This window comes from Catharus ustulatus, chromosome 6 (assembly GCF_009819885.2).
Source record: "Catharus ustulatus isolate bCatUst1 chromosome 6, bCatUst1.pri.v2, whole genome shotgun sequence".
In the NCBI taxonomy this organism is placed as follows: domain Eukaryota; kingdom Metazoa; phylum Chordata; class Aves; order Passeriformes; family Turdidae; genus Catharus; species Catharus ustulatus.
Genome location: NC_046226.1, coordinates 38,509,946 through 38,536,086, shown reverse-complemented (window position 1 = coordinate 38,536,086; position 26,141 = coordinate 38,509,946). Strand labels below are relative to the sequence as shown.

Here is a 26,141-nt window from a genome sequence, read left to right as displayed (position 1 = left end):
CGCCCCCTGCTCTGGCCCAGCCAATGGGCAGGCGCGGCGGCGCGGTTTGAACGGCGGGGCGCTCCGAGCCGTGTCGGTTGGCGCGCGGCGGGCAGGGCCGCTCGCAGCTGCTGTCATGGCGCTCGCTTCGCTGCAGCCTCTGGAAACGCTGAAATATGCCGAGCTCCAGCGCATCGCCAAGGCCGCCGGGCTGCGGGCCAACCTTCGGGTGAGTGCTGCCCACGAAGCGCCGCGTTCTGGGGTACCCCCCCGCCGTGCCCGGCCGTGAGCCGAGGGAACGCGGCCTCGGCCTCGCGGGGCGCTCCCTGCCGGGTCTGGTGCGGCGCTGGCTTCGCGTGGGCGCCCCGGGGGCTGCGCGGCCGTCCGGGATGCGGGCAGGCACTCGGGGAGCGGGAGAGCGGGGCTCCGGTGTCCCCCGGGCATCGAGAAGGGCAGGGCTGCCCCCTCCTCTCCGGCCCTGCTGGCCCGGCTCTTCTCCCACGCCCGTGTCTCCGCGCCGTGTGCCCCCAGTGAGGGTAGTTGTGTTTGTTTGTTTGCCTTGGTTTGGTTTGGTTTTTTTACTACTTGGAGTGGGGGGAGCAGTGACAACAAAGTAGCTTCAGGGAGGAGAGGGCGCGTTTGGCGGTCGCGGTTAAGGGCGAGGGGTTCAAGGATGCCCCGGGTCCTGCTGGAGCTGCAGGTGCCTGTGTGACACTGCAGGCGATGGCAGCAGTCATGCACTGCCTTAAAAGAGAGATCTACGGCTTGCGGGGACAAGGCAGGCCCCCGTCCTCACAGGACTGAGGGTTCTGGGAATGTCTTAGTTTTGGGGTGTGGTGGTTGTTTTTATGCTGACTTTTCCATTTAGATGTTTTCATGGTTGGTGTGTTTTCATTGTTATTTTATTGCTCTTACTGCTGAGCGTATGCGAGGGGTAAAAATAATGCTTTGAGTGTAGCGTGGGCAAGACAGAAGCAATTGCAGAAGTTAGATACAATTTTAATTCGAAGTCAGCTGCGCTGCGAGGCTTAAAACTGCCTCATTCCTGGAAAATAGCTCCGGAGAAACCTAGTCAGGGAAATTTTGCCTTTGTGCCTCTGTGGAGAATATGCTGCATATTTATCTGTGGCCTTAGGCACTTTCTCTAATGGAATGATGTTCTAGATATGCCTTATTCTGTTGGAATCAGGAAGTGTTCTGCTTCTTTGTTGAATTGGTTTATAGGATGTGGCTTATGCAAGTCTTCAATGACTTTATGGATTGTTTGCTTCATGTGTTGTTTTACTTTCTCTTCAGGCAGACAAATTGTTGGAATCATTGAAGCAACACTTTGAAAGGACAAAAGAAGAAAGTGAAAATATGGTAACAGATAATAAATCAGCCGTTGCTTTTAAGAAATGCAAACCTTAATTTGTAACCCATAGATGGGGCATGTGCTGAAGGGTATTTTGACTGTAATGGGAACTGTAATAGAAATACCATTTTCTTCTTAGTGCCCTTAGTTTAAAGTACTTATGTACTGATAGAAATAGATATGCTAATGTTAATTTTGAAGCAGCCTCTTTAAGTGAAAGCTGATTTCCTTCCAGCTGCCAAAATTAACTGTATTTTTCAGCATCAGTACAAAAGTATTCTCTGAACAATAATTTCATTTTCACTTGAACAAATCTTAATTCTTGCTTGTTTGGCTCTAGACACTATTAAGTACCAAATATAAAAATATTGTATTCATTTTGCATGCCCAAATGAAGGGGACTAGATACTAATTGGAAAGTGTTTTGCATCTGCATCTACTACAATTTACTTCCACTATAATAAAAACAATGGAGTTGTGCTACTTACTTTATTTCCCTGTGTTTTGTTGTTTTCTTAATTTTTTTTAAAGTTTTCTGTAAGCTGAATTCTTTTGTTGAGTGTGGCAATCGTTATGGAGCTTTTGATTAAAAGTAATTTGTTATCTGTTTTTTCTAAAATACATCTCCCTTTAAGTGCATCCCTTAAAAATCTTCTTTAAAGGTTTGAGGAACTGGCGTAAACCTTGTCAGCTTTTGTAAAATTCTCACAAGCAGGAAAGGAGCCCTGTTTCTATTGGTGAACAGTATTCCACAAATGCACAAATGTGGGAGGGTCATGGCATCATGCAAGTTAGATGTCAATTATAAAATATTAGGCTTTTATAATCTTATTAAAATGAAATGTGATAAACCTGTCAGAGGAATTGTATTTAAAGTATCCAAACAATGAACTTTGATGCTTAGGGGAATCCACATAGTGCCAATTTATTGATTACTATGCTGCTCCATGGCATGCTGCGGCTTATCCTCTATGTAAAATACTTTTTTCAATAATAAAATTGAAACTGCTCCTGGAGTATTTAATTTATATTTGTCGGATATCTCCAAGTTAAATATTTTTCTGCTACAGGGTCCTTTAGAGAGTGTATCTGCTTCCATTAAATTGGATGAATTGAGCAATCAGGAGGAAATTATGTCTGATTCTACGTGTTTTATTACAAAAAGAGGTGGTAAAGATAAGAAAATAATCGGAAAAAAGAGGAACTCCCATGAGGAAACTAATACCAGTGAAGAAAACCCAGTGCTTTCTGATGAGAAACAGGTGATTTGTATTGCATGCTTGTGCTGACTGTCCTCCCTTCCTCTGAGCATAGTTTAAGCACACTTGATTTCTTTTCACTCAGCATTTATAGTTTATATGTGTGTTTGTGTGTGTATAGACATGTATAAAAATTCATATGTAAGCATTCTGGTACTGGTCTTCTGTATTTTCTAGCACTGACTTTTGTCTATGTGCTGTCCCATAATAAAAGGACGTTACTTGCTAGTCATCGCTTCAAGAAAATAAATTCCTCTAAAAAATATACAATTTTAAACACTTTATCTGACTGTAAGACTGCTTTCACTAGTTCATTTCAGTATTCTGAGTCTTAGGCTAGTTTCAGAATTTATCTAAAATAAGGGTGTTGTTGCTTTTTTGATACAGAAAGTTTATCAGAAATTGCACAATTGCCTAAACCTCATAATTTTTTCTATTATGAGGGTTGTGTGACTGAGGGGGAGAGTTTCATGGTGAGATGGAGGTAGAATTTTTTTTTTTAGTTACAAGGAGTAGGTAAACTAAGAGCTGTCTGAAAGACTTTTACTGAGGTAGAGTAGGGAAATGATAACATAAGCAGTGTTAGTCTTTTACTGTTAGAGAATTGTGCAGTATACAAAAATACAACAATAAGAAGCAACATCCCCAGGAATTTATTCTTACTTGCAAATAAGCAACTTTTATCTATAAAGGCAATCTTATACTACAAATGTGAGAGCTATACAGGTCAAAGCTTTCTAATATATCTAAGTTTGTGAAGTATCAGGGTAAATATTTCACAGGTTAATTCTGTTTGCACTTGGGAAAATCTCTTGCTCAATTTCCCAATCAAAGCAAACACAGAGATGAGGTTAGAGCACAGTGCTTTTAGGCTTTATCCAATCTGATATTGAAAATCCTTGAGGATGAAGCCTGTGCACCTCTGGGCAATCTGTTCCACTGACTCACTGTTCTCAGAACAAGAGCCTTTCTTTATAGCCAGTTGGAGCAATCTGGTTCAACAAAGTATGTTTAAATTGCAGGTGCATTCTGAAATGAAAGAAAATGAAGTGCCTCAGGGTGAGCACAAAAAGGGACAGAACCAAGAAAACCAAATAACTGAAGAGAGAGCTATTGAGAATCCAGGGATAGGTACTGGACAGAAGAAACAAGCAAAGAAGACTTCTACTGAAGGCAGGGGAGAACAACGTAAGTAGAAAATTGGATAAAAGTAATTTTAATTTATGCTACTTAGAATAACCAAAAGATAATTTTATTCCGTCTTCCAAGATCGTGGCATGTCTATTGATCAGTACTTTGTTTTGGGGATACCAGAAGAAAAATTGGTCTGGTTTGAGTTTGTGTTACTTGTTTAACATATTGGAACACAAATCCACAAATTCTGCAGTGTAGGAACTTTGCTGGGTTTGACTTCAGAACTCTCAGTGAAGGAGTCCTCAGAGATCAGAGTGTATTTGAATTTTACACTTCCAAAAGGATCGGTGTCTTTTGGATTACCCTTGAGGTGCTATTTGGCATTTAAGAGGTGGCAAGAAAGGGACTACTTGCTTCCTCATGCTTCATTTATCTTTTTCTACAGGCAAACAGTTTGGACTTTTCCTTTCAAGGAATAAAATTAGCAGAAAAGATTATAGAATCCTATATCATTTGTTTGAACTACCTAAGAGTGTCTGATTGTATTGCCCTGGATCACTTTTTCACCTGGTGGTGTTCTTAGTCCTTCAAATATGATGCCATTGAAAGTACACATTAATATATCCCCCACTGCTTTGTGTATGCAGCTGACATGAAGAAACGAATTTGTCTACCTAATCTGATAATTTATTGATATTGGGGGTCTGTCAAGCAAGATACACCCCTGCATTTGCTGTTAGGCTCAGTGTATGTAGTCTGTAAGCTTATTATAGATATCCTTGTTGCTCCGTAGAATTTACAAGGTCTCTCTTATATAATTTTGAACTAACTCAAAAATGTGGGTTTTTCTATGAAGGTTGCTTTTAAAAACAAAAACAATAGGGTATGTGGAGGATGCTTAGGTTGAGGCAGCATTCATCCTGACAGTTGGTACAGTGCTCATCTCTTCCTATAGCTGTAGTAACAAGTGTCTGCATTTAATATTAACAAATCTGGTTTTGAACAATTATTTTTAACTGCACACTATTATTTTTTTCCAATAAGGCTTTCTTTAAATATATTGAGGTTATCTAAGTTTACTTTTGCGGGGCTGTGAATGACCAGAAAAGCAAATGTTTGCTGTTGATATGCAAATGTTGAACTTGATGTAAAATTTTTACCTGATTTTTTTCTTGAGAAAATAAGTCACTGAAATGTGAGCGTGAGTTTATTACTATACCTGAGAGCAGAGATGACAAAAATAACCTGGACTCTGCACGTAAAAAAGGCAGTGGCAGAAAAGTTGGCAACAAGGTATTTCTTCTTTAGTATCAGCATTTAAAAAACACAGATCCAAGGCCTGTGGATTTAAAGTTTTTGTTTACCACATGCAGAGTTCTCTTGTAAACTTTCCCTGAAAAATCTTTACTATCTTAAGATACTAACCCAATATGACTTTAGGATTCATGCTGGGCTCATGATTTGTCAAGATATATTACTGACAAACCAATTAAAATGCATTTGAGAGACTTAGAACATACCTATTCCAGCTGGTTTTATTTCTCAAAACCTATACTGACTTCGAGGAGATAAAGTTTTCAAACAAATCTGGAACAATATTTCAAACTTATGTGATTACTTTAAATAATCTTCCACGAGTTGTAATGATTTTGTCTAACCTTACTGTATCAGGTAATGCTCCTCCTGCAGGAGGAGGGAAGATCCCTTTGCTTGCAAGCCGTGCATCTAGGTCGACAAGAACAGGAATGACAACTACTACACCAAGTAAGAAAACCTTCCATCTTTAGAAAGAGATGTGTGCACTCTGTGTAGAGAGAGACTCGACTTAGTTTTTTACAACTCAAATTTCTATTTCTGCTTAAATAAAATAATATTCTCTTTAAAAAGCAAGCAAACAAAACAAATTTCCCAAGTGTTACATTTCAAGGTACCTATTCCAGCTTGTAAAGTCATAGTAATAAATGACTGGCATGTATGTAAAAAAAATGGTTTACTGAACATACTGGTGACTTTTCAATATGATACTTGCATTGATTATTTTCAACATACATGACATTACTCCTGCTTGTTTAATTTTCACTTTAAATACTATGGTATGTGCTGTACTACTATACATTGACTAATGTTTATCACTTCTTAAAATGTGTTAAATAATCTCAAACATAGAAGTATTTGTTATCATCTTTAACTGCAGATTTTGGGAGTTGGGTTAGATGATCTTTAAAAGCCCCTTCCAACCCAAACCATGATTCTATAATCCTCCAGATTGCCCGGTAACGAGCCATGTAGCTGGTGAAATAGATTCTTTTGGTGCTCTTTGGTCAGCTGTGTCTACAGCCTTTATAAAAGGGATGCACTGACTTCTTTGAGGCCATAACAATCGGGGTCACAAAATTCTCCTATTGAGTACTAAACTTCCTTAGAACCATATCAGATCTGTGAATCTTATCTTTGGAATTTCTTAGACTTTAAAAAGTTGCACGAGGCTCAGTTCAAGAAAATGGAATCTATTGCTGACTACGTTGAGAGGAAAAAAAAACTGAATGAAAGTTGCAGCACAGTCAAGGTAAGAGATAACACAGGAAGATACCTGTGGGTGGCATATTCATTTATGTCCAGGCTCTTTCTGTAAAAGTCCTACCAGGTCTCTTTAGATCAGCAAGTGCAATGTTATGACCAATGAAATTTAACTGTAGTCCTTTATAACTAGTTATATGTAGTTCTTTGGATATAATTTGTATGACTATATGAGTTTTTACATGTTGACAGTGTACAGCAGTAGAAACCAACAAGTGCCTTTTTATTTTTGAGTAAAAGTAATTGTCACAATTACTTTTGTGAAAGATTTGGAACTTCTGTTTACAGCTGTTTGAATTGCTGACAACTTAACCAAGGGGATAGATTATTTTTCAAAGTGCAGGAATTAAATATTAAATTTCTCTTTTGTGTCTGAACTATCATCCCATGGCTGCATATGATTCTCCTTAAAAATACATGCAGTATGTGTCGTTCTCAGTTCTTGTATTTCACCCTCACATGGGTGAAAGCTGCTAGCAGCTGTGGAGCACTTTTAACAAAAAGTGACAGTAATGTATCAGTGAATGTATGAATGAATATGTCAGTGGCACTCCACGTGATAAGGTATGTGTTGTCAGGTCAATTTAATAATAATAAAAATACTTACATTTAAAATATCCTTTTAAAGAGAAAAAAGGGAGAAAACTGAAGAGGCCATATGCTTCTAATTCACTGTGTATTTTCCCTTCCTCTTTGCTGCTTTGTGAATAAATTTTCAGCAGAGTCTAGTAACTCAGAATTTGCTTTTCCCTAGAAACAAGCCAGTGGCAAAAGATTTTTATTCAGCCCAAATCCAGAAAGAGGCAGATTCTCCAACACTACCACTCCTTGTAGCCTCCGGCGCTCACCACGCAATTCTCTGAATGCTGCTAATCGGAGTATTTTATCCCAGAAATCTTCATTTCATCCTTCTGTACTTTCAACATCCAAAATGAATGTCAGGTAAAAAGAACAAACCAAAGCTACCAGCAAGCCATTTGATAGAATACACATGAAACAATCAATTCTGACTGTGATTTTGCTATATTATTTCTCTGCCAAACATGAACTATGCAAGACTAATTCTGATTGCTAACTTTCAGCCCGGCTTTGGGGGTGGTTTAAGCCTCACTGTACTGTTACTGTCTTCATTCTTCATTTTTGTCTGTTAGAAGAATCTCAGATCCTGGCTTTAATTTTGCCAAAGCCAAATGATGCAAAATCAAGCAAATAATTTTTCTCTTGTTACTGTTTTAGGTTTTCTATTTTGCCAGGCAACCTAATAGTTTCTGTTTATCTGAATTAATTTATCTGTAAATTCTTTTAATCAGAACTCTCTTCAGTATTCCAGGTGAGTCTTGCAATGGTTTTCTGGTACTTTCTTCCTTTTGTCCTCTACTTCCCCTCCTCTTCAGTGTCACAGCAGGGGTCCTCTCATGACTGACTACTACTATTGCAGACCATTTCTAGGAAATGGGAACCAAGCTGGCGCCAGAAGGAATTGCTAAATGAATGGACTTGTACTCAGTGCTATTTATTATACCTCATCTTATTTCAGAACATCATGTATACGGCATCATTCCTCCACAGTAATCTAATTCTCTATTAGTGTTAACACCTCATGAACCTCTGTTATCAGTATATTTTATTTGCTTCTTAATAATTTTCCTGAAGTCTTGATTAAGAAACATTTTAAAAGAAGGAATTGAAGAGACATCCCTTATCCTATTAATAAGTGTCCTTTGGCTTGAATTTCTAGTGAAAGCCTTTATTTTTACTATTTCTTTGTTGATTTCTAACTATTACATTAATTTTTACTTTCATTTGTTTCCTAAATTTTCCACAGAGACTGAAGTTCTGATTAGACATTCTCCCTTTGCTAACAATACATGGTTGTTTGCAGGCATTGGTTGTGTTACTTTCTCTGACCTTCACTTTTCAGCTTTTGCATGCCAAGATCATGGCTGCTGGGGCTTTTTTTTGTTCCTGACTAAAGTGTGTGTGGGATTGTTGTTTTTAAGTCAGATAATACAACTTCTCATATTGGTGTCTGATAATGTATAATTATGTGACTTTGGAACGCAGGTCTTCTGCTGTTCAAAGGTCAAAATCAGGTTTACAAACTTAGTGGCTTTGTTTTTACTTTAAATGTCCTCTTTTTGATTTCAATAGATACCAAATGTAAAAAAGGCCCTGCTGTTAGTGTCCTTTTGGCTGTCTTCACTGCAGCCCCAATTGATTCCTAGCAATACGAGGACCAAAACATTACTTTCAGAATTTGCTTCCAAAATTGCATTCATCCAAAGTTGCACTGTGATGGACCTTGCAAGCCGTAATTCACCTCAAACTTGCTTGCCCACAGAAACGGCTTTTTTCACTTTTACTCAGTCTTTCTAAATCTTGCAAACTTATAGTTTATTCTCAGTACCTTTTTGCAAGATTCTGAATTTTACACACATACACATATATAAGTAATCATAGGTATTCATTAAAAATGTGCATGTATGCATCTACATATGGAATATATGTGTTTTGGTATGCAGGTAAACTTGTATGTTTCAAAATTCTCAGCTTCTTGTAGGTCTTTGAGGTCTAGCGTTGTTAGTTGTCTTTTGGTTTTTCTTCATTTGAATTTTAAAAATAACAAAATATGCAATACTTTACTACAGAATTCAGATCTAAAGTAAATCATATCTGTTGGTGAATAAATCTATTAGCTTATTGCATCCAAATATATTTGCTTTTCAAAACAAGAAGGTCAGTTCTTTGTAGTTTCTAATATTACTTACTGCTATTGACACTTAATATGTTATACCAGCAAGGTATTTTAATACAGTTTTTGTATGAGCTGTGAACATCTTTCACACAGTAAATCTTTCTACATGTAGTAGAAGGTTCTGCATTCTACTTCTACATTCTGGCACGTTGCTTCACATTCCTTGTAGGGTAACTAAATTTGTCTCTGTATTTCTAAAACCTTTCAGGTTCTCGGAAGCCACGAAAGACAATGAGCACAAACGCTCCCTTACCAAGACTCCATCTAGAATGTCTCCATTCATGGAGATCTGCACACCTGACACTCAAAAGAGCCGCAAACTAAGAAGTCAGAAGAACAGTAAGGGAAATGCAAGAAATAATGATCTGACTGCATCAAAGGGTAAAGTGGATGGTCAATATTTGGTTCTTTCAGATTTTGTTGTAATGAATTACTACACAAGTTTTCAACAACCAAATGTCATGTAGACCCAGGTTTTAATTTAATTCTTGAATTTGACTGGTTCTCCAGAAACTGCAGAATCTAGTTTCCTTTGTTTTCCAGTGGTTTGGCTAAAATGTTTAGATGCCATGACTTAAACATATGGAACCTAACTACCTACAGAAAGAGGACAGAAAATCTTCTAGACTTCAAGGACTACATAACAAAAAATTCATACAGCAGATACAGGGACACTCTACACAGAGAAGAATTCCTGACAGCTTCTCAGAGGTCTCATTCTCCTTGTGGGGTTAGCATGCATCAGGCTTCTAGCTGTGCTTTAGGACAACCAATTATCAGCCTCAGCACCCTGATCAACTCAAGAACTAAAATTTAAAAAAATCAGAAGTCGTCTGATTACTCACAATCTCTGCAGCAGCACAGCTCTGCTGTCCAGTCATTGACACCCTTAGCATCACAGGGATATTTGTGCAGGTCAAGAACCCAGAGCTTCCTGGTTTGCTGTAATGTAATACTGATATTTTTAAGGGGCAAGCAAAGTTCCATGCCGATCTGAAGCTGACCTGTTTCAAAAGAATGCTTCTTTAATATGAAAAAACACTTGGTTCCAAAGAGGCATAGAAGAAATATAATTTGCCTTGAAGGGCTAGAAAAACTCGTGGGTAGCATAATCATAGCTAAAGTGCCAGTGCTCTACAACTCTTGCCTTCCCTATTTCAAGGGAGCTGCGTTCGTGCCATTCTCTTTAGCGGTAGCAGCAGGGGCATTCAAAGGCACTTTGGTCTTGATAATTGCATTGTGGTCTTCCTGTGTACATTGATGCTCTTGCTACTCTAATTATGGTGTCTTGATACTTTTCATAGCTCTTACCCCCTTCAAATTTGGAGCTCAATCTGCGGAACCCACGAGTGGAAAGAAGACATTTGATCTCAAAGCAAGTCTCTCTCGGCCCCTTCGGTATCAGCCACACAAAGGTACCGTGACTGTGCAGTGCGTGGTGGTCACACAACCCCTTCTCCTACAGGGCTGCTTTGATACAAACAGTGAGAGCAAAGTTTACAGTCTATTTTCCTCTTCCTTTTCCTTTCTCTCTGGGTTCCCTTGCAATCTGATGTTAAAGTTCTTATTGATATATGCTTTAAGAGCCTCCCTACTGAAGATTAGGATTTTATGTCCAAAAGCCCATAAATACAAGAATAAATATCCTTGTATTCCACTGAATAGACACATGTACAAGAAATATGAAATATTCCTTAGACAATGGAGGTGGGTTTTTTAAATCTCATGTGAGAAACTGAACTTTGCATGGTAAGTATTACTTCTAAGTACAGTCACCTGTTACTACTCACAGAACTACTTGAGGGGAATGGGCTGGTGAAACTGATCATACAATTTAGAGGCATTTCATCTTCAAGACAACCAGCAACAAACAGGCTAGTTAGGATAAATCATTGTAAGAAGTTAAGCACACAATTGCTAAGCTATTAAACTAGTCTCTCTCTCTCTTTTTGCCCCTAAACTGCAGGACGACTAAAACCGTGGGGAGAATTTAAAGAAAATGCTGTTCTCAGTAGGTCTGGTGGCACCAATATCTGTTCACATAAGAAAAATTACAAACAGCCACATCTCCAGACAAGGTTAGTACACACTCATCTTTATATAAAGTGTTACTTAAAATAATGATTCAGTCTTCTTAGGATTTAAATGTAGTTTAGGAAGAATACTTTTGCATTAAAGCCATTCTTCCTTCCAAAGACTGTTCAATTTCAGGCAGGCCAATGAAAGTCTGCCCTGAATTTGTAAGACTTCTTTTCCATTAACAGTATCTGTTCCAGAGTTTGGAGATCAACCTTCATCTTGGAAGAAGCTGTCAATATTGACATGCTGTTATCTAGAGTGTTAGACCTGCATGCCTGAGCAGAAGTATTTGCCTGAATGTTTGGGTTTGGTCCATAACAGTACTGTTATCTCTGCCTATGGCAAAGGCAACGCACTGATTAAACTAGTGTTAGACTGTGGTCAGCTTCAGATTCCTTTGGTTGCTTGTGTCTCTGCCTCTAATGAAACCTGACATAGTCGTCTTTTTTTTTTTTTTTTTTTTTTTTTTTTTTTTTTTCCCTCCAGGGAAGAAAGGCGTGAGTCACTTGAGCAGGACAGAAAGAAGAAAAGGGCCCGGGCTCTGGGAAAACGTAGAGGCCTGTCTGCATGTTAGGATGAATAAGATGTATCTAAGACATCACTGTAAATATTGTTCCTGTTGTGTAAAGGCTTGTGCTGTCTGTATGGTTCAGGTTGCTTTTAGCTAGTGGAATCTAGAGAGCATTTAATGAGACCTTTCAATGTGCTCTGAGCATTATGTTTCTGTGATCAACTTCTCCACTGAGATGAGAGTTCTAAACTTTCAGGGGCTTAGAACTCTCTTGTTGCTTCATAATGTTTTCATTTAACTAATTCACTTGACTAAAAGATGTTGAAGAAGAAAATGTAAGTGAAAAAAAGATGTTCAAAAAGCCTCCTTACAGCTTAGTATAGACTTGTGCATCGGAATGCACCTGTTGTGTGCTAAAATGCAGGCTTTGGATAGCAAGCTTCAAAATGTTCCACAGTCTTCAAAATGACAAGAGTTGGAAGTACCTGCCTGCCCTGTTCTCCAGATCAAACCTTATATTCTCTATGATACAGCAATTATTCAGCATTTCTAACTGCATGCTTATGAAATAGTAGAGAATTTCAAAGAGAATATGCAAACTCTCTGGCAAACTAATGTCTAACATAATAACAAATCACCTTTTTGAAACAAGTCACAACTGAATTTACAAATTACCAACTGAATGCTCTGAACAGTTAAGGTTTTGTTCCTTTCTATGCTAAGTAGATGTTAAAATTCTTACTTTTCATCTCCAAGATGCTTAAAAGAGGTTATAATTGTGTTGATGTACATTCAATGCCTTGGTTTTAAAAGCAGTTATTTTTACATTCAAAAAAATACATAGAAAAGTTGTCTGCATTTGTTAGGGACAGAAGTAGAAAGGCAATTTAGCAGTTGTAATCTCAGCTGTTGAGAAACTGTTTCACTGAATTTAGTGTCCTATCAGATGTATGTTGCAATGTCAAGAAAAAGCAATTTTTTTATAAACTTAATAGAGGAAATAAATATTTTGTATATGTCCTCTTTATCCTGGGCTCTATCACTTAGTATACTATGTGTAACTGCCTCCTTACTGTGGCACTGTTTTTGTTCCCACTTGTATTTGCTGCTGTGTTTTCCTGTGCCAAGGTTTCCTCAGCACCTCACCTGCCTCCTAATCAATGAAAGATGTTTGCTTTGGTATCTTTAGAAACAATAGCCCTCACCCTCCTTCTACAATTAAGCTGCTGGAGTGTGTGCCAAAGGAAAACAATAGCAGATCCTGCTTCATCTTGCTTCATTGTGTTCTCTTCCATATAAAATCAGGCACATTTAATATTTCTAAAGTATACTTAAAGAAGGTCACTGTGGCAGTCAGTGCTTTGATTACTTAAATTTAGTGACAGCTGAAACACATACTTTACAAAGCAAATGTTGAGTGGTTATTTTGAACTACTGAAAAAGGGGGGTATTGAGGTCCTGTGAATTCTTCCAACACAGCTGAGTTAGGCTAACTGCACACAGTGAAAGTGGGATCTGCTCTGCCCTGTAATGGTGCACAGTAAGCCAAGTTGTGCCTCCTCAGGGAGCAGATAGAGCTGGGGCTTTTTTCTCACTCCTCCTTTGGAGTGTTACTTCTTTCCACCAGCCTGGCTCTGTAACATTGTAGGATTATTCTCAACAGCTCTAAAGGAAAAGTCAAACCTGCTCCCTAGCTCTTGTTTCCATCTTGGCAGTGGCAGCTTTTTCTTTTTTTAGCTATCTAGAAGAGCCAAAGCTAAAGGTTGAAATACTTCTGCCTTTTCCCCTTCTGCTGCTGCTCTTAGTAATTGCAGTAGCTGAGTCACACTTAGGCTTAGGCACCAGTCCTCAGAGTATTAATTCTCATACCTTTTTCAGTTTTAAACTAGCAGCTGCAAGTGTTTTACAACTGTCAACAAACCACATAATGTAGCAAATGAAAGTGCTGGACAAAAAAAAGGAACAAAATAATGAACTACTTTTATTTCAGCAAAGGTCAAGACAGAACCCAAAACTTACCCAGGGAAGTGCTACTACTGCTCTCCATCTATGTACAGTCTCTCCAGGATTCTGTAGTTGGGAGTTTAAAGATGCCAGTGCTGTCACACTTAATGCATTTATCTCTTTAATGTTTACATAGGCTCTTCAAGTTGTTAAAAGCCCTCTTAAGAAGTGTTTTATAAAAATAAACCAAATATCTGAAAAATTTTCCAAAGGACACCAGCCCAAACTTAGACTGGAGTGTTCTTGTCATAAGCTTCATAGGCAAACTCTTCTCTATGAGCTCTGTCATTTAGCAGACCAAGAAAATCAATCTCCAGCTGGAATGGACCATCTATTTTATCTCCAATGGTGAATCCAAGGGTTCTAACCTAATTAAAAGACACAGAGAATAGAACAATATTTATAACATTACAATTAAAGTCAGTTGTATCTCCCCTTCCTGTATTTTATACAGCTATCCTCTTTAAACTGACATTTTTTAAGGCTTGAACATTTCACTACCCCATTTCCAATACAGACCCCAGTGGGAAATGACTCCACATTTGCCTTTCTACCACTGTGGTAATAAACCCTTGATTTAAAATGGCCTGAGCCTAAAGCAACAGTTACTTTTATCCTTCATGGTTTGTGTACAGCCACTTTCATCACAATTGGCTTTCTAAACACATTTTCATAAACTCACAATTTTTTCATGAATAGGAAAAACAAAGATGTAATTAAGGATGGAAGGGATCATTCTAGATCAAATGATACACCATCTACTCTGTGAAAATGCCAAACCAGATATTTTAGAACCTAATTTTAAGCTGGCATGAAACTTAATTACTGAATTTAATAGTAAGACAAGGTTCTTAGCCACTGTTTTCCAATTAGAATAATGATCTTAAATACAAGAACAAAATCTGTGCGGCTCAGGGGTGCTTTCTGTGTGCCTGTGGCTTGCCCAAATGCACTGGAGTCACCAGTGCAGGCCACCCCATGAACCTGAGCCCTGCTGAAAGTGCAGCTCTGAGCAGTGCCTTTGATTTTAACGACTGCTGTAAGTTCAGGAAAATAATACCTAGGATTTGTCGGATGAATAAATGTGGATTGAGTCTAAATATATATAAATAAGTAACAGAATAAAGCTAGATAAATGCACTGGCACACCTCTGGATCGTTATGCTTTCAATGCTACTCCTTCTCCAGCAGCAAGCCCCTTGGCTTTTGGAGCCCAGAGAGCTTATAAAGCTTTTTTCCAAATCACATTGTTACAGATAATCTATGAGAGTCACCTAAACTCTCAGGTCTGAAGAATCTATTCCTCTGCAAGCCCTAGATACCTTGACTGTTTCCTGCCTTTTTTTATTCCTATTTAACAATTATTTTCTGCCTTTCCAGGTTCCTAGGAAAACATACATTAGTACCACAAGGGCCATTCATTTAAGAGTTGGACTTGATGGTCCCTGTGGGTCCCTTCCAACTCCAAATATTCTGTGTGTGACCAAAATATTTTACTAAGATTTCTTAAACTACCTTCACACTGCTTCTCTGATTTTTACGTTTCTTTAAAATACATTTGTAAAATTACACTGCAAGTGCATAATTTTTACTGTCAAATGCTACACATCAACAAAGCTTCAGTGGAGGATAATTAAATCAAGTACTAATTTGTCCCTTTAACTCCTAGTAAATATTTTAAATACCCCATATACAACTTTATGTTTTCATTTATCACACATGAGAATTGAAGAGGCCCTTCAATTTCAAATTCACAAACATTAGAGAATTTGTAAGTGATCTATATCAGGCCAATATCATCTTGAAGGAAATTCTGAATTTCTTACAGCTCAGTTTTGTGTTCCTTATACTACCTTTTCAAATGAAATTTCAGATAAAGCCTTCAGAAAACTTGCCTTGTCTAACCAGATAGGATGCTGGTTATCCTGGACTCTTCCCCGACTGGAGAGAAAGAATTTGGAGAATGGAATCTGACATAAACAAAACAAAATCACACTTTAGCGTCACCAGTATATAAAACAGAGACTTAGGGAAAAGAAAATAACATGTGTTAGTAAAGTAACACTCGGCTATACCTGGTACTGGCATTAGTTGGGTACACAAAACTGGCACAAAGAAATGGACCATATTAAGCCTTTCAGCTGGCCACTCACAGCCAGCTCCTGGCCCACCCTGTCCTGTGGTGGCCGTACCATCACACCGGAGCACTGCCCTGTCAGGACACAATGAAAGGCTGCAGCACAGAAGGTGGCTGTTTCCATCGAGAATATCTCCTCCCAATAACATGAAAACATAACCCAGAAATTACTGCAAAGTCTAGCACGGGTACATACTGACAGCTCGTCTGCACCAGGCTGTGGATTTCACAGCGCAAACTTTGTACTCAGCCATCAGTATCTCTGGCAAAGCACTTCAGGATAATGTAGAAATTTCTCTGAAAGTAGTGAGAGCAAGAAAGCAGGCCTGGCTGGTGGCTGGTGAGGGCGAGAGGAAACATCCAAGCCAGCAATGACACTCACTCCAATTTTCATCCTCCTGGCTCCTCATCTGTGGAACAGCAGGTTGTTCCCAAATGACTGGACAATGGAGCACTCAACACCAATTCATAAGGATGTGCAAACCTCCCTATTGCTGTCATCAGACAATTACAAAAGGTCCCCAAGTTGAAAGAGAAAAGAGCCACAACTCACACTTATTAAAAATACTATTTTGTGTCAGGGAGTCAAGGGTCACAAATGTCAAAACCCCAACTCTTGAGTCTGACTGACACAGAGAGGCTGCAAGTTAAGCAAATCCTATTGCATGGAACAAACCCTACATCAGCCTACACCCATTCGTATTACAGATAAATACAGGCAATACCCAGTAAGCTTCAATTGCTGTATCTATCCTATTACTCCAGCAGGAGCCAACAGTAGGCATTCAGAGGAACATATGGTGGATCAATTCTTTAATACAATTGACACAGTGTGCCCTCCCCCAGTCCAGTTTTGGGAACTCCCAAGCCAAAGGCACAGTCTGTTGTATAATGAAAGCGTCAAGGGGACAGCAATATAAACAAACTGCGAATGTATAAAAGAAATCCCCTTCCCATGTTTTGGCCAGGACCACAAGGCAGTCTCATTAGCTTACCTTTATTTCCTCCCAGTATGGGCCTCCTCGGGTGAACATGAAGTAGCTGTAGAGGTCATCCTTTTGGTGAGAGAAGTAAGGGTCTGTATAAATGTTTACCATCCAAGGCCTGCCATCACCACGGACACGTAAATACAGAGTGTTGAAGTTTGACCAGTCATAATACTTCTTCCTGTTAAAAGATCCCTACAAATTATTGATAAAGAGAATTATTCCTCCTTAATAGAGGGACACTATGAGGAACATACAAATGTTGCTTTGATCACTGCATATGTCAGATAGCATTTACTGTAACACAGTGAACACAGCTGCTCTGCCATCGCCCTGGCTGCTGAGCTCACTGACTTTCCTTCAGCACCATATTAGAGACCACAAATTGCAATATTGCCACTCTGAGGATTCATGCCTTCATTATAAGCCACAATCTTGTAACTATCAGAAATCAGACCTCCTTCCTAGGACTGAATTTCCTACCAGCCAAGTACACAAACACTACAGTGATAGATCAGCACTTAGTAGTTCACTAAGTAGTTCACAGTAGTTCACTAAGTTTGATATTCTGTAGTCAGTTCTAGATAATTCAGAAGTGATAACAGGAAGCTGAAGCAGTAAAATAATCTACCCCTTTCATAACTCCTCATTGAAGACTAATGAACATTGTCAGCATTTAACATTTTCCAACTTTTTTTCATTAACTGTGTAAAATAACAAGATTGCAAGCATGTCTAATTCTTTAATGCATTTTTTCCAAAGAAGTGAAAAATCCTGATGTTGTCATTTGTAAGATGGCACATCCAAGAGTCCTCAGAGAGCTACACTGAGGTCACTTGGAGCAATGAGGGGCAGGGTTATTCTTGGACAGAATTGCCAAGAAGTCAAAATTAGCACGATAATTCATTTTCCCTTTTATTTTACAGCACTACTATGGTTACCTATCTGCTACTGTTCTACCAACTCATCTTGTAGGTAACAGAATACATATGAATATATAAATATAAATACAAGGCCTGTAGCCACTTGATTTTATGGTTTTAACAGTTTTGACCTTTCTACTTAAAGATGGACCGATACATTCACTACTTCAGAATCAGGAGGTGAAAGTTTGAGTCACATTTGCACAAGTCAGTAGCAGTCCTGAGAGTTTAACTCAGACAAGACTCCACTTGTTCCGCTCATCTGATCCAATGTCACCATTTTAATCAGTGTTCATATGTCCCTCATTTACCCATTGATTTTGCTTACTCATATTCTCTGCTCCCCATGATTCTGGCCCAGAAATGATTTTACCTGAGTACTTGTGCCAAGACACAAACAAGAGAACACATTAAATATTTAAGGATTTTATTCAGTGTGTGAAAATGTTCCTTTGCTTTTAAAGGTGCTTAGAAATAAGGGATGAAATCAGCAGTATCCATAATAAGCACACCTATTTCTGGTTCTACTTTGCTCAATTCTGAGCTATCAAAGATTTGTACTTGCTTTTTCTGATATACAGTAGGAGGCAGACCTTTCAAAAAGTACATTTCAAAGCATTGTTTTCTGTTCCCATGAGAAAATTAGTTCATTCACCCTAACCAAATCTGATGAACAGACCAAGTTAAAGCCCAGAGAATTCCTACTTATGACACATTCAATTAACTTCAAATTTAGAAAGACGTCTATTTTAATCATACCAATTTGGATATGAAGATTCCTTCCAGATCCTTCATTTGTAAGGATGCTGCAAACAGGTCTATCCACTGTATATTAAGTAAATTATTAAATATGTGTTATTCCTTTTCTAAGGAAGGAAAACAAAATCAAAGAAAAAGTTTCAGTTCCTTCCAGGTCAAAGTGGGCACAGCAGTAATTACATCTCTGAGAGAAAATCAGTAGCCCTGAAAGTGATCAGCAGTAAAGAGCCACTTGCTGTCACTGGGATTCCACAAACACCCTCAGATTCAGGAAGAGAAGCTGTGCAAGCACAGACCTGTACTTACCACTGCTGGTCTGGATCTCATACTGCAATATCCACTGTATTTTGTCTCCCCATCACGAGGTGCTTCTGTATTGAGGGTTCCATACAGCAGAGCAGCCTGGTTATTCCTGCCCAATTTGATGTAAACTTTACTTTTCCCTCCAATCTCCACATCAGAGGAAATAACCCATTTATTTAAATCTTCTTGGCTCCTAAATTGCCATAACACCTTTGTTTGTTCCAGCAAGTGCTGACTTATTTGATGGCCTGAAGGTCCTTTTAAGTAATCTTGTGTTTCCTTCTTCAGCAAGCTTAGCTGAGTCTTTAGGTGATCAATGCCCTTCTTAAAGCTGAAATCAGCATTCTGCCATGACAGTTTTTTCGCAGGCTCTGCCCCTGGCCTCCTGTAGCTGCTGCACAATTTTGAATCGCCGAGGAGAGGTGCACGTAAGGAGAGCAAAACTTTGTGCCTGCAGCATCCAGCGTGGAAGGAAGCACTGTTCAGCAGCATCACAGCCAGAGCCATAGCAGTAACTTGAAGAGTTCACATCCAGTAAGGCAATTAACAGATTGAAAGTTAATTTAACAACAAATCTTATATTCAGAGCTATCTCACTGTAGTTGATCTTCACTCTTTAATGAAAAAGAGAAAAGGTTACAAAAAATTACATATGAGATGCTTGTGAAACTAACTTTTATAACTGATATCAGCTAGAAATCCAAGTCATTGGAAAACAGAATGAAAATAAAATCTGGAATAACACTTCCTCAGAATTTACTACTGACTTCCACACCACGCTTTCCCCTCTCCCCGTGGTGTGAAATCCCCATGTAAATAAGAAAACCCAAGTAAACTACTTCAAATAAAAATGAAAATAGAACAGAAAATCCATTTCTCTTCTTCCCTTCCACTGTAAATAAGTTTAGGGGTTAACACCAGCGAAAACAAGATGACACCTACATAACTAAAAAGTTTTATTCCCTGTATGAAAATCACAAAATCACAAGAGGCAGTTGCTGCTGCCACACAGACAAAAATGACAATCTCGTTTGACACAGGTGACAAGGCTTTTCAAATATGAAGCTCTCCAGCAGTCATACTACATTCTTCTTCCAAGTCATCCTCAATATACCTGTTTTAGGATTATAGAGACATTTGCAAAGACCAAAAAGTTTAGCATGGAAGACTGCAATTCAATAGAGTTTTTAAAATAAGTCTTCAGGGAAACTCTGCTCAATGGTCGGTACAGAGGTTATATTTTCCGACTTTTCTAAAATTAGACGGGGGTTTTCTGTTGTTTCTTTTCGTGCCACAGAACAAAACCAAAAATTATGTCACATGCATTCAACTTCTCTGGGCTTTTAAGAATGGAGTCAGGCATCCCACTCATATCCTCTATATGTCACTTACCTTCCTTTACCCACTGTAAAATTTACTACTGGATTCTCACACTCTAAGTTATGTCTAAAGCTACACTGAAGAAATTCACATTTTGCTTTATCGTGCACTTCACAAGACCGGAGGCAAGCTCGCGATCAAGAAACCCTGTCTCCTCATTGCTTCACCCGAGTACGAGCAGAGAATGGAGAATTCGAACACATTCTCCTTTAGCCCGGCCTTGGTCCAGCAGCCCGCCGGTGCAGCGCCAGCCCGATGCACGGCCCGGAGCGGCGACGCCTCGGCTTCCGCCATGGCCCCGCCTGCGCCGCACCGCGGCCTGCCCGCCGGGCCCGGATCCCGCCCGCACGCCGGGGCCCGGCCGGCACAGCCGAGGCCAGGCCGGGGGGGCGGCGGCCGAACCCCTTCCCCTCAGAGCGGCAGCCTCGCCGCTTCTCCACCGTGACCGACAGAGCCCAGAGCCCACACCGCCTCACCTTCCCGCCGCCGGGCCGGGTCCGCCCCGTCCGGGCCGGTCAAGGAACGCGCACCGCGTCGCTCGGGTTTCGCCGGCACCGACGGCGGCCGCGATGTCCCGCCCGCGGCAGCGCCCCGTGACCCGCGCGGAGCTCCGGGCGCCGCGGGAGCGGCCGCGGGGACAGCGCGCGGCTCCGTGAGGGGACAGCGGCGGCGGCCCCGCCCTCGCCCCGCCCCGCGCGCCGCGCATGCGCGGTGCCCTTTGTGTCGGGCGGGCGGGCGGGCGGCGCGGGTCAGGCCGGGCCGGGCCGTGCGAGCGCCGCCGCCGCCGCCGGGGCGGGGAGGGGGCACCGCCGGCTCCGCCATGGTGAAGAAGCGGAAAGGCCGTGTCCTTATCGACTCCGACACCGAGGACAGCGGCAGCGAGGAGAACCTGGACCAGGTGCGCGGGCAGGCCCGGCCCGAACGCGGGGCCTGGGATCGCCGGCCCGCGCGAGGCTCGGCGCCGCCATCCCTCCCTCGCTCCCGCCCGGTGGTTCCGCGCCGCTCTCGCCCTCCTCAGCACGATGGGGCCCCGCGGCCGCCGTGGGGAGAGCCCGCGTCCCTCCGGCGGGTCCCCGGCCCGCCCCTGGCAGGAGGCCCGCGGTGGCGGGGACTCTTTGCCGCGGGCCCGGTGCTCGGCGCCGGCGGGACGGAGGGGCGGGCGGTGGATGCTCCGGGGCGATGCTCCGGGGCGGTCTGGCCCTGAGGAGGGGTTAGCGAGGCCCGGCTGCCAGCGGTCTTCTCACTCGAGTAGTGGGGAAAGAGGCCCAAAGGGCTGGGCAACTTTTCCATGCTACTTTGGTACGCCGGGAGAGCAGCGTGTCAGGTCCCTGCCTCCCGTCGGGGCAGGCGGGCTCCCGGAGTGGTAATGCGTGTTTAGTTCGACCTCCTCAATCTTGGTGACTGCCCTGGGGGAGCTCTGTTGGTGGGAAACCAGCCTGTAGATGTAAGAAGGGGTAGTGTTTATTTATTTGTCATCAGGGCATCTCCCCGGGTTGTAAGTGTTGTCTGGTGTGAGTTCAACCGTGTCAGGGTTGCAAAGGGGCTGCCTCCCTCTTGGAGGGGGCTGCTTTCAAAGACTCGCCGTTTGGTGTAACAGATATTGATGGTGTAATTCCAATGGTAAATAAAGACCTTATAGGTGAAGTATGTTACAACCTGGCAGTGCTTGCTCCGGGGAGAAGTTTGGCTGATCAAATATGCTGAAGCCAACATGTCTGATGTAATTTATGTGTTGAACCTGCAAAGTTTTTAATATAGAAGCTGCAGCTATGTTGCAATAAAAAGCCTTCCCAAACACTCAAAAATACTTTTGCATATTGGGGCTTCAGAAAAACCAGATCAGATATTTTGTTAAAACAGGTACACTGGAGCTCATGTGGTTGATCTTGCATACCTCTAGAATCCTTAGCACTGCCAGCATCTCGCTGCTAGTCTATCAGTTTGATGGTTTTAGAATTTGAAAATGGGAGTTGGACTAGCTATAGCATCAGTCAGACTGTCAAAGTGATGGTGGTAGGAACAACCACATGGTTCTGTATTTGTTCCATCCCTCGCTGGCAGCAGGCATCATCTGCCACTGTACCTGAGTGCTTCCCCCTCCACTGAGCTGTTTGTAGCAACTGTAGCAGCAGAGAGATGTATGTGCAAAGGTGAACATCAGGTAGCAGGGAAGCAATGCTTTTGAGATGAGAGAATACTGACTTAAATGTTAAATACCGAGTTAACCCCTGTAGATTAAATGTTTGATAGCTTCCCATGGCAATCTAGGCTTGTTGAATCAAAGGGCTAGCAGCCTTTAAATATAGTATCTTGGAAAACAGAACAAGTGTAGAAAGAAAAAAGGAATATTTCTTGGCTTAAAAGTGGTGCTCATCTTCAGGAGCTTCCCAAAGAGAAGCACTGTTGAAGCTTCTCCAGGAACTTCCAGAGGAGAGATGTTAATTGTACAAATGTGCAATGCACATTTGATGTTGCAGGACTTCTTTAGAGAATGGTTGGTAAAATGCCGTTACTAATGGAAAGTTTCTGTGTCGATAAGTAGGCAGACTATCAGTTTCTGCAGTGTTTATATTCTCATTTGAAGTACTAAACTGTAATCAATTTGTTGAGATAATCTTCCAGTTGTGAAGCTAATGGAAACCAATCTAGCATCAGCTTCCCAAGACTGCAGAAGCTGGTGTGGCTGTATTTCTACACATGGCTAAAATTCATAAGCCCCAGAGCAATGTTTCTGAGGATAGATTCTGTGTCCCTGACTGCAAAGACAGTAACACAGCTTCAAAAATGTTTGTTTTGTACTACTGCTTGTGTCACCTGAACAAGTGATGAACAGCAGATGATGAGAGTATTTGGGAGCCATGTAGTTCTCTGTGTGGGTGTGTGTTGCCTGTAAGCAGAACAGCTTTCTTTTGAGCAGAACAGCTGTACTAAATTTCACAGACTTTGAGCTTGATACCTGCTCTGTGTCTATCCAAAGCTTTAAATGCATTCTGCTGTGTGTATCAACAATGAAAAGGAATTGAATAGGCTGACTAAATATTACCAACCATTATGTAAAGGTGATGTCAAAAGCATTTCCCCTTTCAAGTGTATAATTGTAAACATCTCTGTTGTTTAGGAGAAGAAGCTGCTATCTACTGGTATTAGGCATTTCAGGGCTAATGCTTCATGGTGTAGTTAGGGTAGTTTTGAATTATTACCCAATCCAAGTAAGACAAATCTGGACATGTCTCGGGAAGTAATTTGTCTTACGTTGTTGATACCAAGAAAGTAATGGTACTAATAGTTACTTTTTATAGCTTGTTATCTTTAAAATCCCTTTGTAGCAAGCAACCAGTATTAAAATTGTGTATGCACACCTGTATTTATGAAACAAGTAGACTTGTTCCTTAGTAGGTGACAATAATCATGCTACTGAGATGTGCTCAGATGTTGCAGAGAACCTGCATGGTCACTGACTTGGATTGTTAAAACTAATTGCGATGCTTTGAAATAAATGTGTGTGTTTTTGCACCAGGAGCTCCTGTCATTGGCCAAACGGAAACGCAGTGACTCTGAAGAAAAGGAACCACCTGTGAGCAAACCTACAGCATCTTCAGACTCTGAGACATCAGACAGTGATGATGAGGTGAGTTTATCATGTTATCATTGAGATTGCTGTGGGTTATTTGTCTGATCATACCAGAGATTTTTTTTTTTTAAATGAATATGTTTTGATTTCGAATTGTATATAAAAAATTGTATATAAAATCATCTGGCTATAGAAAAGAGGACTGCCAGTTTAATCCCATGTTCATATGGTCTGGTGAGCTGCCTGCTTTAAACTAGTGTTTTTCCTGTGTTATGCTTGCACTTGAGATAGCAATGAAGGTGCTAAAGCTGGACTCTGAATTCAGGGAGAGAGGTTTTCACCTTTTGAGTGGAGATTCCTTCCTAAGAGAAGGGTCAAGGCAGGTAGTACTATTTTACAGGTAGTAAAACTGTTGTATTTAGCTGCTTTGATTCTCCTAGAACCATGCTGTGAATTAGCTGTCTGGCCATTTGGATATGCAACAGGGTGTGTTTTGATCAACATCTTTGAAGAAAGAGGCAAGAAAGAATTCAGCATTACTTTGTTCTAAGGTTTCTCAATTTCTTGTATAGAAGTGCTTATCTGCTGGTTCTGTTTTTAGTATTTGTTCTTGGTGCTATGGTCTAAAGCTGGGTAAAAGCCTTTGCATCCAGAAGAGAAAATTAAGAAAAAAAACCTGTTAAAACAAGCATTGACAGATGTTATACCGGTATTTGAGTAAAAGCAATTTCTGGAAAGCTTACAAATATCTTTTGCACACTTTCTGCAAATTATAGTGAGGTCATTTATTCCACCTATTCTTAAAAAATTGACAGGAAGATATTTGGTGTGGATTTTTGTATTTTTTTCCTTCTGAGATAACAGTAAGGATTTTCCATTGTGGCAACTTGCAGACTAACAGGATAGGCCAATGATGAACCATAAAATATTTGTTAGTGTGGCAGAGTTCTTCCAATAAGTGTGAAGAATGTGCAGTTTAGTTTTCTTTCTGAGGCATTTTTGAAACAAGTATGCTTGGAACTCTGTTCCAAATCAATCATTTTCTTAAAAGAAGTGCTTCTTGTGTATCTAATGTACATTTAAGACATAGAGGCAGACAAAATTGTGAACAACCTAGATATAATAGGTTTCTTGTTGAAGAACTACTCAGTCACTGTGTGTGTTCAGATCTGCTGGCTCACAGTTTATTTATTCTAAGTTATGTGGAGACCAGCTTGTTGGAAAAAGTAGACTTGGGTGTGGAGAGCATGTGGATGATAAAGCCTTCTATTCTGTGTTTATCTCTGAAAGCTGTCAGAATTTTAGCTTGTGTAATAAGTAAGGTCTACCTTTCAATTATGTGTAGAATGTGAACAATACCGCTTCACAAATCGGCACAGATCAGTAGTGCTACTATTGCACCCCGTGCATTTGATACTCTTTCTAATCTGTGAATTATTTCAAATTGATACTGTGTTCTTTCTGACCTCCATGCAGCAGGAGGAAAAAGATTTAGAGGAGAGGTAATTAGGACACTTGCTTCTATTCCTGTGCCTGAAATATGCATTCTGAACTGCTGCTTGTCACAGCAGGATGAGCGACTGGCTTATAACAGTTCTGCTTCTGCCAGTCATTCGGTTCTGTACATCCCTGGGCTTGGCTACACTAATCCTGCTGAATAACTCAGGTTTTAATAAGTATTCTTATTAATATAATAAGATACTGGTTTGGTGGTGCAGTGGTTGGTTTGCCGTTTGTTCAGCCTTGGGGATTTGGATGGGCGGTGTCTAAAAGTTGAAGTTGTATTATTGGACTTCCTGCAAGGTGAAGACATTGAGGCAAAAGTATGGACGTTGTTGCTTTGGGCAAATGTGCCTAATTATACCCATATGTTCTGCAGAGGTTTTTCAGTGTGCATGTCCTTTGTAATTCCTGGAAAACACTAAATGTTCCGAGATTTGCACTATGTTGCATGTACAGAAAAGAAACCTAAATTTCTATTTCAGACCATAATTCAGCATGCTGCTTTCTTTTAGAGGGAGGAGGTTTGTGGGGCGTAGGGGAAAGAAAAACATTTTGGAATTATTGAATGACCACAGGTACAAATTACGATGCATCTATGCAACAATGCCCAAGGGATGTCACTACATCTTTAATGTTATATTTATGTGTATCAGCGAGAATGCATTTCTCACCCAGATGCTGAGTTCTGTAACACTTAAAGAACCTCTGTGGTCTGAATCCAATCTCCTAGCCACCAGACTGAAAGTGAGTTGCAGTCAATGAAATAGGAGGGATGCTCTGAACTGTCTTCTGTCTTCTTGACTGAATTACAATAGACTTTTGTGCAGAGAACTGATAAATAGCAATGACTGCAGGGTTTTGCAATAAGAAGAGCTACCTTTGCAAAGAAATGTACTAATATTGACACTGATGGCTCCTTTATCTGGT

The 26,141-nt window shown here is 40.6% G+C and overlaps 3 protein-coding genes across 7 annotated transcripts in view; 2 read left to right on the top strand and 1 right to left on the bottom strand.

Moving 5' to 3' along the window:
• The first annotated feature begins 87 nt into the window (after positions 1–87).
• Positions 88–12,574, top strand: NUSAP1 (nucleolar and spindle associated protein 1). 4 transcript variants are annotated; one of them, XM_033063251.1, is made up of 11 exons: positions 88–208; positions 1,276–1,341; positions 2,404–2,595; positions 3,615–3,780; positions 5,398–5,490; positions 6,192–6,292; positions 7,058–7,245; positions 9,267–9,439; positions 10,363–10,473; positions 11,025–11,136; positions 11,624–12,574. In XM_033063251.1, the coding sequence occupies exons 1-11, from the start codon at positions 116–118 to the stop codon at positions 11,709–11,711; spliced, it is 1,383 nt and encodes a 460-aa protein (XP_032919142.1). In that variant the 5' UTR covers positions 88–115; the 3' UTR covers positions 11,712–12,574. The 4 variants fall into 4 exon arrangements, with proteins under 4 accessions (XP_032919142.1, XP_032919141.1, XP_032919140.1 ...); XM_033063250.1 differs by having other exon boundaries at positions 9,267–9,451; XM_033063249.1 differs by lacking the exon at positions 11,624–12,574 and having other exon boundaries at positions 10,363–11,117.
• NDUFAF1 (NADH:ubiquinone oxidoreductase complex assembly factor 1) lies at positions 9,579–20,710 on the bottom strand. 2 transcript variants are annotated; one of them, XR_004418280.1, is made up of 6 exons: positions 20,617–20,710; positions 18,764–19,374; positions 16,785–16,970; positions 15,548–15,622; positions 13,668–14,020; positions 9,579–10,062 (listed from the first exon to the last, which is right to left on the bottom strand). XR_004418280.1 is itself a non-coding variant. In XM_033063252.2 (5 exons), the coding sequence occupies exons 2-5, from the start codon at positions 19,265–19,267 to the stop codon at positions 13,880–13,882; spliced, it is 906 nt and encodes a 301-aa protein (XP_032919143.1). In that variant the 5' UTR covers positions 19,268–19,374; positions 20,617–20,710; the 3' UTR covers positions 13,608–13,879. The 2 variants fall into 2 exon arrangements, 1 of the variants encoding a protein (XP_032919143.1); XM_033063252.2 differs by lacking the exon at positions 9,579–10,062 and having other exon boundaries at positions 13,608–14,020.
• Positions 20,711–20,849: 139 nt separating this feature from the next.
• RTF1 (RTF1 homolog, Paf1/RNA polymerase II complex component) overlaps positions 20,850–26,141 on the top strand; it is a 29,006-nt gene continuing 23,714 nt past the window's right edge. The window contains exons 1-2 of the mRNA XM_033063257.1: positions 20,850–21,038; positions 23,658–23,768. Coding sequence (XP_032919148.1) covers positions 20,961–21,038; positions 23,658–23,768 — 189 coding nt within the window. The 5' untranslated portion in view covers positions 20,850–20,960. The remainder of the gene's footprint in view (positions 21,039–23,657; positions 23,769–26,141) is intronic.

Excerpts from the sequence above, each read along its gene's own strand:
- NDUFAF1 (XM_033063252.2), bottom strand. The coding sequence starts at position 19,267 with ATGGCTCTGGCTGTGATGCTGCTGAACAGTGCTTCCTTCCACGCTGGA. Across the intron at positions 16,971-18,763 it reads TGAGATCCAGACCAGCAGTG|GGATCTTTTAACAGGAAGAA; the intron begins GTAAGTACAGGT and ends AATAATTTGTAG. Across the intron at positions 15,623-16,784 it reads CATACTGGGAGGAAATAAAG|ATTCCATTCTCCAAATTCTT; the intron begins GTAAGCTAATGA and ends TGTTTATGTCAG.
- NUSAP1 (XM_033063247.1), top strand. The coding sequence starts at position 116 with ATGGCGCTCGCTTCGCTGCAGCCTCTGGAAACGCTGAAATATGCCGAG. Across the intron at positions 209-1,275 it reads GGCTGCGGGCCAACCTTCGG|GCAGACAAATTGTTGGAATC; the intron begins GTGAGTGCTGCC and ends CTTTCTCTTCAG. Across the intron at positions 1,342-2,403 it reads AAGAAGAAAGTGAAAATATG|GGTCCTTTAGAGAGTGTATC; the intron begins GTAACAGATAAT and ends TTTCTGCTACAG.